The sequence below is a fragment of the Haliotis rufescens genome, unplaced genomic scaffold (genome assembly GCF_023055435.1).
Source record: "Haliotis rufescens isolate VD_foot unplaced genomic scaffold, xgHalRufe1.0.p SCAF_13, whole genome shotgun sequence".
Taxonomy (NCBI): Eukaryota; Metazoa; Mollusca; class Gastropoda; order Lepetellida; family Haliotidae; genus Haliotis; species Haliotis rufescens.
This window is the reverse complement of record NW_025963813.1, coordinates 10,198,929-10,219,871: the sequence shown is the minus strand read 5'-3', so window position 1 is coordinate 10,219,871 and position 20,943 is coordinate 10,198,929. Positions and strand designations below refer to the sequence as shown.

The 20,943-nt window shown below is 38.8% G+C and overlaps 1 protein-coding gene across 2 annotated transcripts in view; it reads right to left on the bottom strand.

Moving 5' to 3' along the window:
- Positions 1-20,943, bottom strand: part of LOC124139068 (pleckstrin homology domain-containing family G member 5-like) — a 242,894-nt gene that overhangs the window by 182,273 nt on the left and 39,678 nt on the right. Inside the window, exon 1 of one of the 2 annotated variants that reach the window (XM_048394167.1) lies at positions 2,861-3,151. The exons of the other annotated variant lie outside the window; for it this stretch is intronic. Coding sequence (XP_048250124.1) covers positions 2,861-2,963 — 103 coding nt within the window. The 5' untranslated portion in view covers positions 2,964-3,151. Of the gene's footprint in view, positions 1-2,860; positions 3,152-20,943 lie in introns of those variants that run through there. 2 annotated transcript variants of the gene reach the window in all.

The following is a 20,943-nucleotide window of genomic DNA, read 5'->3' as shown; positions in this document are numbered from 1 at the left end:
GTTCAAGATTATTGCACTTACATGCATGCATGTGTGTGGCTGCTTGTACTGGTCAAGACTAATGCCGATTTTATAGTGCTAGCCCACTGAGATACCATGCAACAGTTTGACATGAATACCCCACTCAGACACAGAAAACTGACTCTATTGAAGCAGGATGTCTTATATGCCTACCACTTGACCTATATTGTTGTGGTCGGGTAGCTGTGTGGTTTAAGTGTTCGCTCATCACGCCGTAAATCCGGGTTCGATTCCCAACATGGGAACAATGTGTGAAGTCTATTTCTGGTGTCTCCCACCGTGATATTGTTGGAATATTGCTAAAAGCGGTGTAAAATCAAACTCACTCACTCACCTGACCTATATTAATCGGGGCAGCATTATCAAGTTAATCAATGAAATAGTGGCCAAAGTAATTTTGTTTTCATTTACCCCTGATATTAATATAGTGTCCAAGCAAAGTGTAAGTTAACTTCTGGGTGATTCCGGGGTAGAACTGGTCCTCAGTAACCTAACCTGTGCTGAAAGAATGGACGGACATGGTTCCAGTTATCAGGCTCTGTGACAAGACTGAAGGTGTCATCATGACCCAACAGGGAAAAATCGATGCTCATGCTATCAATCACTGGTTTTCCTGGTCTAGGCTGCATTATTAAGGCTGCTGTGATACAGCTGGAATATTGTTGACTGTGGTGTAAAACAACATTCACTCCTTCTGTCCTTGCTGTCATCTCCATCATGTCTGAATAACGTTTTTCAAAAATGATAATTCTTTATATCTGTGCTCAAAATTATGTACAAGGCCACAAATTTCTCTTCCCCAAGTATCATGCAAAGGTGTCTGGTTTAACCTGAAATGCCTAAAACAGTGATGCTTTATTTTGTTCATATACCAGAATTTGTACAGGTATAATTAAATGACAGTTATGTCTGATGTTGCCAACGAGGTTAGGTGGGTGAAATGTCACGTTCATGATTATCATGATTATTGAAAAAATATCATTATCATTATTATGATTATTAATATCATCATCATCATCATCATCATCATCATTATACCACAGGTATCCAGGTTCTTAGTAAGTATCTGCTCAAATGCGGTTTCATTTGTTCCCCGACCAGTGGATCCATTTGCATTCCAGTTATCATTCTCAACTCCCTGGGGATCATACAACCCACGCTGCCTCGATGGGCCCTGGAGGATTTTTACATCCACCTAACATATCGGGTATCCATTCCATTCTGGGTGAACGGAGGCACATTTGAGCGAAGTCTCTTGCCTAGGGTGAGACCACATGTTTTGACACTTGTGTTTTGGGTATATGTATATATTTGGATATGTACATATCAAGGAACGATGCATGTTTGTGTGTGGCTGCTTGCACTAGTCCAGACTTCTGCCGGTTTTATTATTAGTGCCATCTCACTTGGATACCAGCCCCAAGTTGGTTCCATGCGGGCCGTTAAAACGTGGTGGGTATTTGTCTATAGACAGTAATATTTAGGCTATTTAGTCAGTAGCACCAGTAAATTATTCTAACTTGGAAGCAAATCTTGGAATCTTGTTTCGTCAGTAGATGGTTTAAAACAGAAACATTTATTCATTATTTTACTGTCAGGCAGCCTGAACCAGCCCTACAACTATATCACTCCTCAGTAATTACAGTTGGCTATAGTTATGACTTAATCTGTGTCAGTTCATCTTGGCTATTTAAGCCTTGGTACCGTTGCATTGTTTGATTGATTTTTTTTTGTTAAACGCCGCACTCAGCAATATTCCAGCGATATGACGGCAGTCTGTAAATAATCAAGTCTGGACCAGACAATCCAATGATTGACATCATGAGCATCGATCCACACAATTGGCATACGATGACATGCATCAACCAAGTCAGCGAGCCTGACCACCCGATCCCGTTAGTTGCCTCTCACAACAAGCACAGTCGCCTTTTACGGCAAGCATGGGTTGCTGAAGACCTATTCTAACTTTCATCTTCACGGGTCTGGTACAGTTACAGAGAGATTACCGAGTGCAAATGTGGGTTCTCCTGAATGGCTAATTAAATCTCCAACATCATCATCATTATCATCATCATCATCATCATCGTCATCGGAGACAGAGAGAGATCAGGTCTCACTCTAAGCCTCGCTGGGGTTAGCCAAGGTGACACGTCTAGCACAACACAAAACCCCCACTATCACTATATGCTAACCTTTTACACAGTGCTTCTTCTAAATATTGACTTGTACAAAGCATACTTGGATATACTGCAAGCTATCGACTCATTGTTGTCACTTCCGACCGAGGATTGTACCTGGCAGCAGTAGTAACTAACTTTTTAGTCCACTGGTTCTTGTAAGGATAACATCCTTAGCAAAATCCTAAAAAATAGCCAAATTCCTTGTGATACCTTAACTTTTGAGCAGTTTGGCAAGGACTACAATTGGTTCCAATTTCTAACACTGCACAGGTGAGGTGAGGTGAAATGGGGTTTAACGTCGCGTCCAAGATTATTGCACTTATATAGCGAAGTGCATGCACGTGTGTGTGTGGCTGTTTGTACTAGTCCGGACTGATGCCGATTTATAGCGCTAGCTCACTGAGATACCATGCCACAGTTTAACATGAATACCCCACTCAGACACAGTATACTGACTCCGAGCCAACCAGTCCTTGTTTTAGCCACTTAATGCCGAGCGCCAGACAGGGTAACAACAAGTACCCTCTTTGAACGTCTTTTGGTATGATGCGGTCGGGTAACACTGCACAGACCCCATGCATACAGGAATATGCAAATAACATAACCATAATAAACATGTGCAACAATGGGCACATGCAACAGCGCCTGCTAACACTTACCAGGGTCACCTGCAGCTGCAGACAGCATGATGGCCTGCAAGTTGGAGTAACTTGAGGACTTAGGGGACTTAAACCACAGAATGAGCGGGTCCGAGAAGAACATCTTGTCAACTGTTAGCAATATGCTCCTTGTTCAGATGACAGTCAAAACATCAGTTATATCAAATTTGTATGGATTCAAATTACCGCTGTTTCTATGTAGCAATATACAGATCCATTATCAGACCGTCTCCTGGCACAGTGGACCATGCAGGACCACGTAGTCAGTGCAATCCAGGTAAACCTGTTAATGTACACGCTGATGAACACTGGACACTATTTGTGTATCATTCCATTGACTATGAAATTCCTTGAAAGAAGGTCTTATGCACATTAAGTCCTTCATTCACATACCAGCTATACTGTCTGTGACTCTGGTCTTTCCTCACTTACAAGCCATCCACAGTATTTCTTTCTGGCTGCTTTCTTTTCACATCATTGACACCTCCAATTCCGTCCTACTTCAAATTTCCAACTTTAAAACACATCCTCCTTCAAATATTGTCTCTCTTCAAAATATGTCCTTCAAACTATGTCTTACTTCAAATCATATACCATTTCAAAATTTTTCTCATTCAAATCATGTCCTACTGCATAATATGTCCTTCAAATGATGTCAAACTTCAAATCATGTACTATTTCAAAATTTGTCCTTCAAAACATGTCCTCTATCGGTGTTCTATCAAACTGCAAACCACATCACATCACCAAACTGATGCAGATCCAGGTATATGATGTACCATACAGTGTATCTTGCAGCATCCTGAAACTTATCTGGAGTCAGACTTCGACATCCATTTTCTAACATAATCCCAACCACACTTAACCGTTTCACAAGGTTATGACTATTTAATTACTGTCATTGTCAGTGATGTATTGAACATGTCCCTCACGTGGGTAGATCTTAAAACAAGGAAATGACTTCAAGGGAACAATCATAAAGTTGAGTCATCCGTCAGATAATAACTTTTTTTCTGACATGCAGAAATTATGTTTGCAATAATCTGTGTTAGATGTTCCTGTTAGACAGCAGATCTGATGAAGAAGGTTGAGCAGGCCACTGTCAAAGTTCCTGTAGAATCAGTCCAAGTGTAATCACCTCCTTAACAGAGAACACTGTAAAACTCCTGGTCCAAATCAGATTCTCTGTGTAGAATCAGTCCAACTGCTATCACCGCCTTACTGGAAACTATTGCACATTTTTGGACTAAATCAGACTCTATCTGCCTTACACAAGTCAACCAACACTTAAAGTATGACAACAAGCACCTGCTCGACCACACAGAACCTGTCTCAGTAACACCTTGCAGACCTGTCAGTCAGCCTCCTGACCATCAAAAGACCTCTGATGGGCTCATGACGAGCATTACACCACACAGACAACTGGTCATCACTCAACCTCAGCTAGATGCAGCGGGAGGCCAGCACATAAATGCGCACATGCACATAAAATCCCTTAGTTCCCTCCTCCACCCACCTGGGCATTTATTCCAAATTTAAAAATTCAAAAAATTTAATATAAGCAACCCCTAAAAGCCCCCTCTTGGGTTGCACACACCTCTTTCACCCTTCTCGGAATACACTAAATGGCCTGGCCAGGCCCGTGTGCGAAATATGCTACAGTCGGAAAGCGCACGTTAAATCTCCTATATCAGTCAGTCAGTCAGTAAAATCCTTCACTCTCATAATCAGCTGTAGGCAATACTGACGGTGTTCTTCCTCACATCGAATCCATCCACAGAAGTTTTTGTGTCTGCTTTCTCTTCACATCATGAACACTTCAAATCCTGTCCTACTTTGAAATGTGTCCTACTTTAATTCATGCCCTTGAAATTATGTCCTTCTACAAAAAATGTCCTCCCTCAAATGATGCCGTAAAAACTATGTCCAACTTCAAATCATGTCTACATTCTACCGACTCTATCCTGAAAGAACAGTTACAACATATAGCAGCACCTAACTCTAGAGTAGCCAACACCCGATCAACTCTACCCATATAATGCATAATAACGTAATAACATGTACCAGCACCTTACTCTAGAGCAGCAAATACTCTATCACCTACAGTATTTATAACATAATAACATGTAATAGAACTCTAGAATAGCAAATACCCCATCAACTCTATCCTGATATCCTCTTTTGACTGTGTGACTTACAAGACACAATACCTTCTTTACACTGTGTGACTTACAAGACATAAAACCTTCTTTAGAATGTGTGACTTACAAGACACAAAACCTTCTTTAGAATGTGTGACTTACAAGACATAAAACCTTCTTTAGAATGTGTGACTTACAAGACATAAAACCTTCTTTACACTGTGTGATTTACAAGACACAAAACCTTCTTTAGAATGTGTGACTTACAAGACACAAAACCTTCTTTAGAATGTGTGACTTTCAAGACATAATACCTTCTTTACACTGTGTGACTTACAAGACATAAAACCTTCTTTACACTGTGGGACTTACAAGACACAAAACCTTCTTTAGAATGTGTGACTTACAAGACATAAAACCTTCTTTACACTGTGTGACTTACAAGACATAAAACCTTCTTTACACTGTGTGACTTACAAGACACAAAAACTTCTTTAGAATGTGTGATTTACAAGACACAAAACCTTCTTTAGAATGTGTGACTTACAAGACATAAAACCTTCTTTACACTGTGTGACTTACAAGACATAAAACCTTCTTTACACTGTGTGATTTACAAGACACAAAACCTTCTTTACACTGTGTGACTTACAAGACACAAAACCTTCTTTAGAATGTGTGACTTACAAGACACAAAACCTTCTTTACACTGTGTGATTTACAAGACACAAAACCTTCTTTAGAATGTGTGATTTATAAGACACAAAACCTTCTTTAGAATGTGTGACTTACAAGACACAAAACCTTCTTTACACTGTGTGATTTACAAGACACAAAACCTTTTTTAGAATGTGTGACTTACAAGACATAAAACCTTCTTTAGAATGTGTCATTTTACAAGACACAAAACCTTCTTTAGAATGTGTGACTTACAAGACATAAAACCTTCTTTACCTGTGTGACTTACAAGACACAAAACCTTCTTTAGAATGTGTGATTTACAAGACACAAAACCTTCTTTAGAATGTGTGACTTACAAGACATAAACCTTCTTTAGAATGTGTGACTTACAAGACACAAAACCTTATTTAGACTATGTGACTTACAAGACATAAAACCTTCTTTAGAATGTGTGACTTACAAGACATAAAACCTTCTTTAGAATGTGTGACTTACAAGACATAAAACCTTCTTTAGAATGTGTGACTTTATCAGCCCTGGTAAACCCACAGGCAAGAGATGCTACAACTTGTGTATTCCTGAGATTTTAGCTGGCATTTATAACAATGACCCTATATAGGTTTAATTGCACAATATACCAACGGTGTTCAAAACTGATACAACCCCTGAACTTCATTCAAACAAATTAGACAGGGTTCAAAACTCTTCAACTCAGATATCCATTGGCAGAACCTTGTGATGTCTTGATGTTCATAAACACTAATTATAAATATTCTAAAATTCATAAAACTATTTCTGACAAGACAACATGTATGTCAACAGAGTCCTATAAGATTCCTTTAGTAAAGTTATCTCTTGAAGGAATTCCTGGAAGGTTGACTGGATAATAATCTTAATAATCCAATCGTCTCCATCACATGCGCATATGTATTTCAACACTGAAATTGTGTAAACAGCACACTGTAAGAGTGAGTGAGTGAGTGAGTTTGGTTTAACGTCACTTTTAGCAATATTTCAGCAATATCACGGCGGGGGACACCAGAAATGGGCTTCACACATTGTTCCCATGTCGGGATTTGAACCCGGATCTTCGGCGTGACGAGCGAACGCTTTAACCACTAGGCTACCCGGCCAACCCAGGCACTGTAAGACATCTAGTGCCGACAATGTAACCCTGGTGTAAGGTAAGTCAAGAACTGATTGTTTATATTCCTGCTGTAGGCATCCAAACGTAACACATTTCACGTGGCCATGATTGATGTCATAACTGACAAAGATGGATTAACTCCATAACATACATGACCTTGGCCCAGGTGTCAAAAACTTCACAATCCAATACTCAAATATATATCCTCCAGATGCGTCAGTAAGTGAGTTGGGTTTAACGTGCTGTGAACAGTATTACAGATATATCACGGCATGTCATTGTGATGTGGAGGAAAGCCCGAAATGATGCAGTATAGAAATACCTGGCTACACACATATATCAATGTCACTGTACTGGTACTTGCAAATGATCCACTATGTCTGCTGTCATCACCCATGTCCTGATCCACACATCAAGAATACCAATCGAATCAAATCTTCTATTCAGACCCAGAAAAACAATAAACCGAATCCAACTTCTTATCCAGCTGAGCTGGTCATCCCAACAGCTGGTGTTTGTTTGAAGTCTGGTATGTCAAACTTTCCAAGAATTGACTCACACATTCAACAAATGAGTCCAATGCTGTCAAAGTTTCAACTTTTGATTCAACGTACAATGCCACCAGGTTTTTCAAGCCATGAGGCAGGTCTCAGGTAAATACTTGTTAAGATATTGTGGACGATGGTCAACACCGCAGCGCAGGTAAAAATCCAGGTGCAATCTCAAATGCCTGCCGCCAAATCCACGCAAGTTTTTACACCATACAATACAAGGTGGCGAAATTAGCAGGCTGTCTTTGGTGTCACACAATTAGGGACAGGTCCGTCGGTCGGTAATGAGGCAATCGAACACGCCGTCACAGTGTTTGATGTGTCAGCCAGACTGCCATTGCTCAGGCTATCGTCACAACATAGCCTGGAGATATCGACAAGCCAAGCATGAAACACAGCTTTCATTGTACACTGGGTTTTCACCACACAAACAAGCACCGCCTGGGTCGCAGATATGGGTTCTCACACTCCAGCCCATAGCACATGGGATACATGCTGAAAAAACACATTCCAGGGGCTTGGTTGGAAGATTATGCTTGAAGACGCCTAAACCGAACCTCAGTACTGTAACACTGATTGACACCTGCTTCATAAAAACGGAATTGTTCATTGTTTTGTATATATTACTAGGCATACCATGTGGTTCTATTTCTTCTTCAGATTCTAACTTTTCTAACATGGTATATTATTTCAAAGTATCAGGTCATAAATACAAAGTGGACACAATTTATGGATGACAACTTCTTTCACCCTTGCTTGACAACGGTACAAGGATCTATACCAAAACGTTGCCTTTACAGTAAATAAAGAAGTTGTCGGCCATCAACTTCTAAGTAACGCCAAACAAATAATTCAGGTTGTAAATACTGTAAATTTTGAAATTAATGAGAGCGTGAATTAAATGTGAAAATACGAGTGGTCTTTGCTCGCAATTTTAAACATCGCATTTATATCAACAATAAGACATTGTTTTTTGCGACTGCATCAAAGGCCGACACGAGCTGGGGTGCATGTATTATTTTTGCGGAAGTACTTTACTCAGCACTAATAAGCGGTGCTATTTGGTGTGTGATTGGATAAATGTAAGGTTGGATTAAGGTGAGGATTCTAAACCTGACTGAGGACATCTTTAGATAGAAATCCACTGATGCTTGAGAGGAGGGGGTGTCGCATTCATATTGAGTCGCATTTTTGGCTAGGGTCCAGTGGTTGCATTCTTTTGGAGACGCATTAATTTCACGATTTACAGTAATACTTTCTAATGCATAAGGTCAATGACCTGGAAATGTGTCAGCAAATCTAAACCAGCACCATTATGCACAGCACAGGTTTAACTAGTGGCACGTTGTAAGGCCTAAAATACAAATATATTTCAGGTAACCTTTTGAAGATGTCTCGTACAAACAAAAATTAAAATGCCTAACACCAAGTTCCAGAAGTGAGTTGATATTACATTGACCAATGTCAAAATTTCTTTAACATTAAATATATCTGTTCTACAAAAATATATTCTTAAGTGGGTGCCTGTACAAGTCCGGGCTAATGCCTGTTTTATAGTGCTAGCCCCCTGAGATACCATACCGCAGTTTAACATAAATACCCCACTCTGACACAGTATACAGATGCTGAGCAGAACAGTCCTTGTTTTATCCCCGTAATGCTGAGTGCTTGGCAGGGTAACAACAAGTACCACCTTTTAATGTCTTTTGGTATATACCCCACTCAGACACAGTATACAGATGCTGAGCAGAACAGTGCTTGTTTTATCCCCGTAATGTTGAGTGCTAGGCAGGGTAACAATAAGTACCACCTTTTAACGTCTTTTGGTATATACCCCACTCAGACACAGTATACAGATGCTGAGCAGAACAGTCCTTGTTTTATCCCCGTAATGCTGAGTGCTAGGCAGGGTAACAACAAGTACCACCTTTTGGTATGACAAAGCCGGGGATCGATCCACCAACCTCCCTCTCTCAAGGCATATGCTCTATCCACAAGACCTTAGAGGTGGCCCATACACAAGGCATCATAATCATCATATAATACTGCTCAACATGACACAAAGTCTAGCTCACTCACTCATTCAGGTCATTTCTGTATCACACCATAACTTACCTGCTGGAGTTATGATAATTTCCACCTGTATCATACTGGGACGATATACTTGATATATCCTTGGAAACACACAATCAACAGAGCATGATACTAGGATGATATACTTGATATATCCTTGGAAACACAATCAACAGAGCATGATACGAGGATGATATACTTGATATATCCTTGGAAACACAGTCAACAGAGCATGATACTAGAATGATATAGTTGATATATCCTTGGAAACACAATCAACAAAGCATGATACTAGGATGATATACTTGATATATCCTTGGAAACACAGTCAACAGAGCATTATACCAGGATGATATACTTGATATATCCTTGGAAAGATATACAATCATCAGAGCATCATACCACTGTCAGACTGGGATGATATGCTGATTTATCCATTGAAACATTCGTACGACAATATACTTATAATCCTAAGAAACAACACAGTCCACAATATATCATTCTGAGATGATCATTCCTTCAAATCACAAAGCAACTATGTCACAGTGCAACTAAACATGGCTGACTCATCGTATCCACGAGTCGAAAAACTCTATGACCCAGGTCTATGCACTTGCACATCCAACTGACCAGTACAAATGACCAGTATAACTGACCATCACTGCATGTAACAAAAGACACCGGTCACTAAAGCACTGCCCATTATACAAGGGGCCAATAAAAAATCCTCTTTCAATTCAGGTATAGTTAATGCACGCTGGGCCTGGTTGAAGCATCTCACTAAAGCTTAGGCAATCATGCTAATCTATCTTTAACAGTATTAATGGCCAATACCTGAATGGTGGCCAGAAAAGGGATTTAGAATCTGCATGTCATTGATTACAGGTAATTCCATCTCATTATTACATAATTCTGTTATTAAGGTTGTGTACAGGCAGACCTACCATAAATCTGGCAATCATTGTGTGAAGAACAGTCTCTTGTTAAAGTACCTCTCATCACAGTAATTCAACACAGTGGGTTGTGCATGCATCGGAGAGAAGTGAAATGTATGCTCTTGGATGGTTGTCTCTGATTTATGTATGCTCTTGAACGATTTTCTCTGTTTGTTATGTTTTGTTCATTGCTACTAGTGATACCTTCAGTGAAGAAAAAAATAATGCTGTTCAGTAATTTTGAAAATCCCAAAATCAGTTCACCACGAGACTGATCTATAAAGCAAATTTCAACAAGAAACATTTAATGGTTTGGGAGTTCAGGAAACAGAAAACAAAATAAAATGAATAAAAATCCCAAATCATTAAAAGGCACCAGTTCAACACTAGATTGGTATGTATCAAGTTTCAACAAGAAATATTTAATGGTTTTGGAGTTCGACTCCGGAACAGAAAATGGATGGCTGACTGACCGACATGCTGATCGCCATATCCCCCCGTTTTTCAAACCGGGGTATAACAATGCAAACAGTGGTACTTTCAACAACACATACTGCGACCCGTGAAGATCCGGGCTAGAATAGGTCCTCAGCAACCCATGCTTGCCGTAAAAGGCGACTTTGCTTGTCGTAAGAGGCGACTAACGGGATCGGGTGGTCAGGCTCGCTGACTTGTTTAATGCATGTCATTGTATCCCAATTGCGTGGATTAATGCTCACGATATCAATCACTGGATTGTCTGGTCCAGACTAGATTATTTACAGACCGCTGTCATATAGCTGGAATATTGTTGAGTGCAGCATTAAACAACAACAAAAAACTATAAAAAAAACACTAAACTCAAAATACCATTGAAATATTATTGCAATATGTATCCACTTACTGCAACAGTATTGTGTTTGTTCAAAACACTAATAAGATACCATTGCACTGCAGAGGGGTCATCCAATACACCACATGAACAATTAATGGAAAAAACTACACAAACACGTTAAAGGCTGTGTGTCGCAATACCACAAGCCATGACAGATAAACTTTGAAAAAAATCTTATGAAAAACATCAGGTGTTCTTAACTTATTTTAAGTAGTATAAATACCACCAGCAAGCTTGTCACCTACCCTGGTGGATTATCTCCCCTCTGTTGAGCCACACCTTATGACAAGGTGAGCTACACTGGTCATCAGAGAACTCCTCAATATCCAGCAATGGGCAGTTGTTAATAATCATAATTCCTGGTTAAAGTCCATAAAGTCTCAGGAACCTGTTGCCGGTGCGTCGACTCATATCAACAGTGAGTGAGAAACTGACATTTGTTGCCGGTCACAGATGACCTTCACCTTTGACCCCAGATCAAATTGAGGCTGTCACGGTAAATTCCACAGCTCTTGAACAATACTGATAAGGTAGACAGGAGTAGTCATAAGTCTGACATCAACGCGAGGAATTGTTTGACCTGTAATCATGTCTCTCATGTGTGCCTCCATGACTCAACAGTCTGTGACATTCACCTGAGATAATGAATGGTACAGAAATCATACAGAGTTTCAGTTGTGAAGACAAGCCTACATTAGTTTCACACGGTTTTCATTGCCTCCCTTCAAAAACCCTGAACATAATGAACTTACTAACCATCACAGACGTTATTAGTATTACCTATTCCTTTTTTCTAGATCTGTTACCATGGTAACCTGCAAGTTTGATTATCACAGAATAATACAAACCACATTGTTTCTGTTGTAAAGAAAATCCTACATTAATTTCACGATTTTCAAATTCATTGCCTCCCTTCAAAAACCCTGAACATGATGAACTTACTAACCATCACAGACATTATTAGAATTACCTATTCCTTTTTTCTCGATCTGTTACCAAGGTAACCTGCAAGTATGATTATCAGAGAATGATACAAAACACATAGTTTCAGTAGTAAAGACAAGCCTACATTAGTTTCACGATTTTCAAATTCATTGCCTCCCTTCAAAAACCCTGAACACGATGAACTTACTAACCATCACAGATGTTATTAGAATTACCTATTCCTTTTTTTCTCGATCTGTTACCATGGTAACCAGCGAGTTTGATTATCACAGAATGATAATGACATCAGTCAAATTCAGCAAAACCTGTGGTAAAATATCTATGCAAATCTAAGGGCTGATACTTTTAATTTGGGATGGGTACTGGATGTTTAAAGTATATCACAATATTTTACAATGCACAAGACCATAGCGACATGTATCACCATATATTGTATAATTCAAAATTTTGAATTCAGAAGCAATTTGAAAGTTCATAAATGGAACAAAACAAGATGCTGGAACAGCATAATGTTAACTCATTCAATAAATACGCAAAGATGCACGCTCTGAGACAGTGATGACTTGACGCTACACCACTGCCACAGGAGAACTCCAAGAAGTGAACTTTCATTTTGGAATTACGGAAACATTTCGAAGATACATGTATTTGGCAAGTGTTTAACATTAAACACATGATAAAAATCGCTATTTGAAATCACCCCATATACCGAGATTTAAAACATGATATTGTGATACGTATCATGAAAAGAACGAACCACAATTTACCAATATACCGGTAATACCGCACACCCTTACTTTTCATGTAAGTTTTATCTATCAGGTGTTCTTTACAGTGAGTGAGTGAGTATTGCTAACACCAGCATTATTCCAGCAATATTCCAGCAATATCACGACTCTGGACACAAGACAAGCTTCACATATTGTCCGAACATGGGGAGAGAATGCTTTAGCCAACCGGCTACCCCAGTGGGTATTGAATCTATCAACATTATATGCATGAATAATTTCATTTTATAACAATTCAGAAATTAGTTTACCCTCCTGCTTCATCTTTGATGTATTCGATAAAAATGAAAAGTATATATAAAATAACTGCTCAAATGCATCATATATGTAAAAATATAGTCACAGGCAACTACAAACAGCTCTCAATGAGAATTGATGAAATACACAATATAAATTAATGTACACTGGATACTACCTACAGGTTCTACTACACCAAATCAGTACCAGTTTGGAGAGTGCGGTTTTCGTAGGGAGCCTTCAGTGCAGATCGAGAGATATCTGCAGGCTGTGATTGGAGGATATTCTGTAAGATTTTTATGTCTTTCAAATGTACATCCATCCAGTTATTAAAACTGACCATGTTTTTCTATATTTAGTACTGTCTTTTTCAACATGATGACTTATGCTGAATGTGACCACAGCTATTTTCAAGTAGGTGACATTTGGTGCGAAACTGGGGGTGGTGTGTTTAGCTTCCGGTACTCGGAAAAGGAGCTGGCTAAGCTAGTCATTTTTATTTTTTTTATTGCTGCTCTAAGGCCAAACTGTGCACACACGTACAGATAATAGCTGTTGAATGCTTAGTTATTTAAAAAAAAATCATAACGTTACTATAGAAGTCTATGGGAAAACATTTGGTTGTGTGTAACCTGTATCTGTTATTTAAAGCCTGCTGAATGTCTAGCACACATCTTAACTCTTCCTGCCGGATATACTTGTATTACAGCATTAGGCGCTAAAGAAGGCGGGTGATTTCAAACATATGAACCAAAATAAGGGACAATATTTGTTCCTGATAGAAAAATACACATTAAAACAAATATCCTGATATATTCAAACATGCAGAGGTTAAGACAAACAGCGCACATTCAATTTGTAAATTTTACCTGAATTACGTGATTGAATGTTGAATGCATTTGAATGGTTTTGAAAATAAAGTCAAGAGAAAATTCTGAAATGTACAATTTTCACATTTGAAACACATTCAGGTATTGTTGGAGCTTTCAGTCTCCTGAACCCGCGAGAATAAATCAAAGAGGAATCCAAGTCAAGTTTCAAATGATTGGGTAAGTCTAGATTGCCTCAGCTCTTACTAAGGAAATTATGCATTATTCTGGGGCTCCATTTGGATTTTATTTCTTTTTTAAGATATATATTTTTGAATAAATTTAATGCAGCCCAACAACTGTGAGCTAAATTGAATGAGATCAGACTTTGAGTCTCCATTGTCTCCTTGGGTGTCCTACACAATGACATTCCACAGAATAGAAACGATCTAATCAAGAACACAAGAGGAGGCTTCAGAAATCAATTCAACAGTAAAAGTTATTGGTGGAATTACCTCTTGAATAAAGTACACCATATCATCCATAAACGCCCCTGTAGTCACTCGCCCATCTCAGGTATTTACAGTCACCGATTCTGTGTGATTTTGTGTGATCAGTTTGACGAGCCTGAGCGACAGATACATCATGAAATAGACGACACATATCAACACAGTGTCATCATTACATGGCAGACAATCTTACCCCAGTCCATCAATCAGGTGGTGATGTATATGACTTAATGGTCAGGGCCTCTTTCCATAAAACAATCTTAGTGCTACGACAGACATAACACTTCTAAACCCACTAAATGACCTACAAAACTTCAAGGCATAAGGCATTTTCCTAATTAAAACAAGCCGACTGGGCCACATCTGATAAACTACAAAATCATTCTATGACTATCCTAAAACCCTAAAAAACAAATAAATAAATTAAATAAATAAAAACATAAACAAAAAACAAAAGAACTAAACAAAAATATATAAATAATTTTTCTTTTCAAAATAACACACAACCACACACACTCCCTTAGTTCATCCACCTTTAGCACAGCATTCTTCAAAATTCCAAATTTCCCCAAAATTAAATAAGCAACCCTAAAGTCCCCCAGGTTGCCCTTCCTTTTCGGACATACCGCCCTTGGTAAAACCACTTATTGGACTGACGGGCACTTGTGCAAAATTTGCATAAAGTCGGAAAGCGCACGCAAAAACACCAACCCTCTCTCTGTACTTTAACAAAGACCTCTGACAGTCGATGGCTTAGAGGAACAGTGAGTGAGTGAGTGAGTGAGTGAGTGAGTGAGTGAGTGAGTGAGTGAGTGAGTGAGTGAGTGAGTGAGTGAGTGAGTGAGTGAGTGAGTGAGTGAGTGAGTGAGTGAGTTGGGTTTTTGACAGTATAAAAGTTATATCACGGTGTGTCAGCTTAATGTGGGAGGAAAGCCCAAGGTGATGCAGGTCTCATACGTTTACCACTTAGGTGAAACCCACGAGCACGGGTATGGTGCTGACAAACCTAGAAACATAATCTACTCAAAGTGATGCGGGTCTCAGACGTTTACCACTTCAGTGAAACCCACGAGCACGGGTATGGTGCTGACAAACCTAAAAACATAATCGGGGAGAACTTGGATTCGAAACCACAATCATAGGTTTCTGGCATGCCCTAGGGACACAACTCTGCAAAGCGAATCACTGCGCCTTAGATGACTGGGCCACCTGTGCCCCCCTTAGAGGAACAGGGCTGAGTTCTACTCTCATTACTGTTACCTAATTTCAGCAGTACGAATATATGACCCATAATTATTTTGATGTGATTACTTCAAATCCAGACAATCATATTTCAGAATTAGAAATATATCCCTCAAATGAAAACAAGGCCTGATTGTATCAAGTAATTTCAACAAATTTCAGAACAACAATCTGGATCCTATTTTTCACTGTCAATTGAAAAAAGTTTGAATTTAAAAAAGAATGTGTCCAAAAATGACATGTTGTTCGAACCACAGAACTATCAAAACATTTTTGTCACCCTGGGTAGAAAAGGTCTTCAGCATCCCATGCTTGCCATAAAAGGCGTTCCGCTTGTTGTAAGAGACGACTAACAGGATCGGTTGGTCAGGCTCGCGACCTGTTTGATGCATGTCATTGTATCCCAATTACATGGATTAATGCTCATGATGTCAATCACCGGACTGTCTGGTCCAGACTTGATTATTTACAGACCACCGTCATATAGCTGGAATATTGCTGAGCGCAGCATTAAACAACAAACAAACAAACACTTTCTTCTGTGATGGAGGTATGAAACAAAAAGACGTTAAAAGATTGTACCTCTTGTTCCCCCGCCTCGGCAATAAGGGGCTAAAACAAGTACACCATGTCTGAGTGGGGTATTCATGTTAAACTGCTGTGTGGACTGCCAAAGTCCAGACAAGTACAAGCAGCCACATGCATATATGTAAAACAATCGTGAACTCGATGTTAAATCTGATTTCATCTCACCTCTCTATGATCATGACGATGCTTGTCAAAAATGGCGACAGACTTGGTACAAAAATGAACCGTTCCTCCATAACGTCCATGAACGATAGTTACACTCTTTCGACAAGGTAATGCAATATTACATACCTTGATTCACACCTGCAGTCAACTTGATACATGTTACATCAGTGGTTCAAGTTACCTTCAACTCAATAAAATGACGTCCCACTTAAAAATGTGTCAGTACAAGTTACTTCTTACACATAAAAAAAGTCAACAATAAAAACTTCACAGACTGCTTATTTAATCATTAACACAAAAAAACGTAAGAAATATGACAATACGTAACATCATTTCGCGCAATAATACAACCTAAGCCCCACCCACTCTATTATCAGCCAATCAGGACAAAGTAGACCGCTTGTCAATTTATAGAATAAAAGAATTCTTAAACAGCCCTCAGTATCAAGTTAACAAGAATCAAACTGCACAGAACCACACTCTACTCCTTTACGTCGCTAAACCAAATACCGTATTCGACGCAATAAGCGCCCAGGGCGCTCTCAAAAATAGAAATAGGGGGCTCTTATTAGAATAATATTTTGGTGTAACAAACAGAGTTGAAAGATAAATTTTGTGGTTTATGCTGACGGCCTGAACTGTTTATATACGACAGATATATTTTTTCTTAATTTAATTGCCCATAATTAAGGGTGTATATAACACACTCGTGCCTATATATTATACACGAATAAATAAGTCTTGTGTACATTGATCAATGGGAAGGGGTGATAATTGTGATTGTTCACTTGCCAATATATTAGCAAATATGGCCGTGGGCTCCTTTACGTCGCTAAACCAAATAGTATTGACCTTGAAAGTCTTCTGGGACTTTAAACTTCAAAACAGTTCAGGATATTAGTTTATAATGCCCGACTAAACACACAGACACTTCAATTATGACCACACAGGGCAATGAATAGGTAGAGCAGGCAATGTGCTATGGACCTGTAGTTCTCATTATTTGACCACAATATGCAACATATCGCCTGTTCTCCACACTGCGGTACAGTCAATGGGTGGCTAATCACAGCTAGTTCCAGGACATGGATCGACATTATGGGAGGACAATACCCCTGGGGTATTTACATTCCATCAATGTCAAGATTCATAAATATTATTATATCAATGATTCCACAAGACTGAAATGTAAACATAGAGAAGAGGTCAGCAAGAGTTGTCTCCCTGTAATCCACAGAAAACCATGTGAATTACAACCGTCAACTGATCGACCAGTCAGTTTGGAATTATTCATCACCTGTTTGACTTATTTTTTATATTCTGAGGGTTGGCCAATTTCTATCTTGTTTTATGAATCAGACCCCAGGAAAAATTGTAAAAGTAGAAAAAAAAATTAAAATAGTGTGTATAATACGACTCAATGGTACTAAATAACCTTTACATATGGCTTCGCAACATTGTTTTGTAAATCTAGAGTTTTGAGTATATAGGCCACAACATGTCTATTGAGGTATGCAGTTTGAAGTGGCAAATACACTCACTCTCTCACAAGCTTATATGGTAAACATACAAAATGAGACAAAATACACAGTGACAGTGTTGACACATCTCCACATGAAGATTCATGACTGAAAAGTCCACCTACACAATGAATAAAGCCTGTATACTTACAGTGTTCAAAAGAAGTATCTAATCGAGGTACAGAAACTCCAGTTGGGCAGGATAAAGAGACCCAAATTCAGTTATTTTCAAGTCTAAATAGGGCCCTATTGTTTTAACTGACTATTGAGCATGTTGAGTTAAAGCAGAATTAAAGAGGTTCTTATTAATTTTGGTACCGACTAAAATACATAATGGAGTAGTTCTCATTACACATAATTTAAAAAGAAAGCAGTTTGGCTTCATATTACACCTCACTATACCCAGTATAACACTTATATTTATAACAAGCATGACTCCCTATATCAAGCATACACCTCGCTATACCCAGTATTACACTTATATTTATAACAAGCATGACTCCATATATCAAGCATATACCTCAATTTATTAAGTATAACACTTATATTTATAACAAGCATGACTCCATATATCAAGCATATACCTCACTTTATTCAGTATAACATTTATATTTATCACAAGCATGACTCCCTATATCAAGCATACACCTCACTATACCCAGTATAACACTTCTATTTATAACAAGCATGACTCCATATATCAAGCATATACCTCAATTTATTCAGTATAACACTTATATTTATAACAAGCATGACTCCATACATCAAGCATATACCTCACTTTATTCAGTATAACACTTATATTTATAACAAGCATGACTCCATACATCAAGCATACACCTCACTATACCCAGTATAACATTTATATACAGTTGGACCTCGTTGTGTCAACTCAGAGAGACCTGAAAAATTCCTGAAAAAAGTTAAGAGTTATCTGGGGTTCGAGACATCAGGAAAATTTTAAGCCTAATTTTGATACTTGGTACTCCCAGATGAGTTCCAAGACAACCGGGAATTCGACACATCCATGTTTGACACATCCAAGTTTGACACATCCACGTTCGACACATCCATGTTCGACACATCCACATTTGACACATCCAAGTTCGACACATCCAAGTTTGACACATCCAAGTTCGACACATCCAAGTTGGACACAAAGAGGTTCAACTGTATATAACAATCATTACTCTCCATATATCAAGTAAACTCCTCGATACTCACAGCATCACTCCATGCATCAAGTATATCAATCAAATATACATCCATAAACCCATCACACACCTTCATGATGTATAATGGTGAGAATGGACTCCTATCAATTATTGCCATCATCACTGTGACATGTCAAGTGTTATCGGTTTTTGTTTCCTGGGGCAATTACCACACCTGACACTGACAAAATAATCAAACAAAACAAAATATAATTAATTACCAAGCACGTCCTAAAAAAACACAAATGGATTTTACAAGGCATCTTCACTCAAGGTAGAACTTACCTTTCCTTTGCAAGAAATATTATCAATGAAATCTCTCCCTTGCCATTACATGACACCAGCCATACCCAATTAGCATGTTAGGAACTCCGGCTCAGTTTCACATCAACAATAAACTCAATCATGCTACAACATGGCGAGAACCACTGTGAATACAGTGTTTACTGATTGGCTTCAAGATCACTCCCACATAAACAAACCTGGAGGACTATTCAGCTGTCAATTGCCAGATATTTCCCACCACCAGGCCAGAATATGTAACCCAACGCTAAGTAGCCACCAACTCTTTCATAGCCTCCCCCAACACTCAGTGTAAGAGTACAATCTGACAAAGACCTGAAGATGGTATCTATCTGAACCGTACACACACCAATATGGTTTTTGGCCAATATAGAGAGGATATTGCAGGTGAATGGGTGACCTCCCAGGATCAAGAGTGTTTTGGATATTGACGATAAAAAGACATTCCAGTGGGCAGATAAACTGTTTTGACCAAGCGCTATAAAGCGTTATTGACGAGATAGGAACAACGGTGAATTCAGAGAGGAGGACAGCAGGTGTTAGAGGACATTGAGCAAGCCTGTCTGTTCATAAAGATCGCTGTATGAAACTCGGAGAGAAGTGGCCCAACTATTCACACATGGCTGTGACACCATATTCCCATATCCTAAGAAGTACATACAGAAAGACAGGGGTTGTTTTGCTACCAGCAAAGGCATATAATTGTATACAAATACACAAAGAGTGATTCCAGTGTGATTGACACACAAAAGCTTCCGCCAAATTTAAAAATAATTTTCATTGAGTTGGTGAATTAATAGAGCGAGATTAGCTTTTGTGTTTGCAGAACAAATCTGAGAACATTTCTTACCCTACCCTGATCGGTACAATATCACAAGAAACATCCAAATATGTCTGTTAGCTTAAATTAAATAAAACTATATGCTTATGACATATATTAGAAGCCTTCTCTACACATTATAAAGGTAAAACTAACATAAAGTAGGTGAGTGTGTTTTCCAGTTATATCGCGGCGTGGCAGCTGAAAGTTGCAGGAAAGCCTGAAGTGATGCAGGTCTCAGACGTTTACAACTTTGGTGAAACCCACCTAGAAACATAGTCACGGTGAACCGGGATTCAAACCCATAATCATAGGTTCCTGACATGCCCAAGGGACACAACTTTGTACGGTGAATGCGGCGCCTTAGGCGATTTGGCTACCCATGCCCAATCAACAATAAGTACTATACTGTAAGAACGTATTACAGACACATAGCTCATAGAGAACAAACCTGATCTTATGCATTTAATTTGTTTGTTTGTTGTTTAACACCGCACTCAGCAATATTCCAGCTATATGATGGCGGTCTGTAAATAGTCTC